The following is a 3,062-nucleotide window of genomic DNA, read 5'->3' on the forward strand; positions in this document are numbered from 1 at the left end:
ATATATATATTTTGCTTTTGTTTTTTTATTTTGGTTTTTTTTTCTCCCCTTCCCACATTTTCTCTCCTAATCACTCTTACATTATCCCTCAATTCTCCCCAACTAATGTGGATGCTCTTATTACTATTAATAATTCATTAATAATGATATTAATATTGTATCTTGAACTGTTTTCAAATAAATTTATGTGATAATATTCCAGTACAAAAAATAATTTTCTTAACATTAATGTTTTCAGACTTCAAATTTTATTAAGTTTTTAAAATTTTATCCAAAAATATTTATAAACGTTAGTGTTTTAACTATTGTTTTTTCATATTTAGTCCTACTTAATGTGATAATGAATAAATATGAATAAACAAATATTTAGTGTAAATTCATATTCTCTAGTTGGTGATTGACAAAATTGAAAGTTTAAAACATTATTTGATAATGATCGATCTAAAACGGTGGGATCAAAATTGAAAATAAATCTTTTTTTTAACCAACCTCAAAGTACTTTATTCAATGGCTTGATAGCAAGATAGAATAAAAAAAAAAAAATTAAAAAAAAAAATTAAAAAAAAAAAAGAAAAAAAGATAGGAAGCAAGTGACTGCAACATACTGACAAGTGAAGTTTTACTTTATCTCTAGATCCACGCCAGCACGCGTGCTCGCCTTGTCTAGTTGTTTGTTTGAAGAAACCATAGACGGTATAATTCATTTTCTCGTGGGTCAGTCGATTTCTCACTTTCCTCTATCTCTCTTCGCCGTATAAATGAAACCATGGCCGTAATAAGCCGTTGGGCTTTCTCAGACTGAAGGTCCTCAAAATAAAAACTGTGATTCACACCTTCTATTTCTATCAGTTTCACTTCACCTTTCCAGCCACTTTTCTTCACGGCTTTAACATAACGGATCCCAATGTCTCTCAGGAAATCTTGTCCGGCCACCTACACAAACAGCTTTGAACTCCCTAACAACGTTAAGCTGGGAGCGTTTTCCGTAAACGGGTTAACCATTGGATTATCGATCCCGCCCGGCGCCGTTGGATAGGCAAACCTCCAAACAAAATTTGCGAACCTTTGGAACCAGTCAATCGAATATGTTTCATTTGATCCCCAGAAATAAGGATGGGTTTGGATTCCACCCAAGATTTTTATGGAGCCTCCTTTTGGACGCTCTAACCCGGCTCTCATAAGCGTGTTGTGAACTATGTTGGCGCCGGCGCTGTCACCGCCGATAAAGATCCGATCGAAATCTCCGTATTGGAGCAGCCAGGGTTCGCCGCAAGAGGACCGGGTTTTATGGGCTGTGACCCATTGAAGCGCAGTCCAGGCATCTTCGTAAGCGGTGGGGAGATGGTGCTCGGGGACCAGCCTATAGTCAACGGAGATAGCTATCGCGCCGGCCCTAGAAGCCATGATGTTGAGGAATGCTTGTTGAGTGTCGGCGAAGGCGGAACCCATAAAGAACCCGCCGCCATGAAACCATATAAATATGGGCAGTTTCTGATTGGCGGCTTTGAGTTTCGGGAGGTATATCCTTGCCAGTAACTCCGTGGAAATGTTGATGTCTTTGGAGGATACGCCGGTGACGGGGTCTTCCAGCGACGGTGGAACCAGAGTTATGTTTAAAATGCGCTGCACTGTGTCGTTTTTGTAGACAAGGATGAAGGGGTAAAATCCATCGACCACCGGATTGTCAGTTTCTGCGGATGATAGGCGGAGAAGAATTGTGATGAATGCAAGTATTGAGGCAAAAGAATACATTCCGTGGGACAAACAAAATGTTTACCACTTAGGCACGTTAGTTATGCTCGTTCGCTCTATCAAGAGTATATATATATATATATATATATATATATATATATATATATATATATATATATATATATATATATATATATATAGGGATGCACTCTGGTGCGAATAAGTGCCCAGGAAGGAATATGCGAACGAATCAGCGCGCGACACGTGTCCAGATTTAATAGCTTAAAAAAAATGCGGTGGCATTTTTGTAAATAATTGAACATCGAAGTGCAAGTAAAATCACTTACAAGTGCACCTACTTTCACCTATAAGTGCATGTGATTTTGCCTTATTAGCATTCACTTCCCGCAAACATTCATGCACCTGGGTGTGTTTATAACTATAGGTGCAACTATTTATAACTACAGGTGCAACTACTAATAACTATAAGGGGGCGTTTGGTTCAAGTTATATAACATAACCAAGGGAATGTGACATTCCAAAGCTCACATTCTTATGTTTGGTTCACATTATCTCAGGGAATCTAACATTCCCCAGGAATGTCACATTCCCTCCACATAGGATTTTGAAGAGAATGTGATTCCCTTCAATTTCTAAGGTTATGTAAGATAACATTGGTTAAGTTAGTTTATCACACACACACACACACACACACACACACACACACACACACACACACACACACACATATATATATATATATATATATATATATATATATATATATATATATATATATATATATATATATATATATATATATATATTGATGGAATTAATTAAACCAGGGGTCCGACTTAACTAACCCGAATAAAAATACGAATAATAAATAAGTGGTACGAACGTTATGGCAAAGGCCGTGAGACCGTAGATTGTATTAAATGCCGTAGAATTGGCTATTACAATAGTATTTCAGGACAGAGTATGTAAGAACAGTAGATCGCGGATAGCACGTCCCTTGTTAGGACAAGGAGGGGGGCTTTTATACAAGCCAAACCCCCAACCGCCTCCCCCTAAAACGGGGGGTTAGTTGGATTTGGCGCTAACCGCGACCGCAGCGCGACCGGGCCGCGCTACGGGGGCCAGGCCGAGCTCATCATGGGCCCGGGCCGGGCCTATGTGGAGGTCGGCCCGGCCTCCTGGAGAGGCCGGCCTGGCCTCCAACGTGGCCCGTGCGGGGGCCACGTGGCGAGGCCTCGGCCGGGGCGGGTACGTGGCGCCGCCCCGGGACCTCTTCTTGCTTCGCGCCCTTGGGTCGGTTCGGGTCGATTCCCAATATATCCGTCATTAGTCCCCCACTCTCCGAGCTG

At 40.8% G+C, this 3,062-nt stretch overlaps 1 protein-coding gene across 1 annotated transcript; it reads right to left on the reverse strand.

Moving 5' to 3' along the window:
* Positions 1-933: 933 nt before the first annotated feature.
* Positions 934-1,752, reverse strand: LOC109158127 (2-hydroxyisoflavanone dehydratase-like). Its single transcript, XM_019305992.1, has one exon. The coding sequence runs from the start codon at positions 1,750-1,752 to the stop codon at positions 934-936; it is 819 nt and encodes a 272-aa protein (XP_019161537.1).
* Positions 1,753-3,062: the final 1,310 nt, after the last annotated feature.

This window comes from Ipomoea nil, unplaced genomic scaffold, assembly GCF_001879475.1.
Source record: "Ipomoea nil cultivar Tokyo-kokei standard unplaced genomic scaffold, Asagao_1.1 scaffold0117, whole genome shotgun sequence".
NCBI lineage: Eukaryota > Viridiplantae > Streptophyta > Magnoliopsida > Solanales > Convolvulaceae > Ipomoea > Ipomoea nil.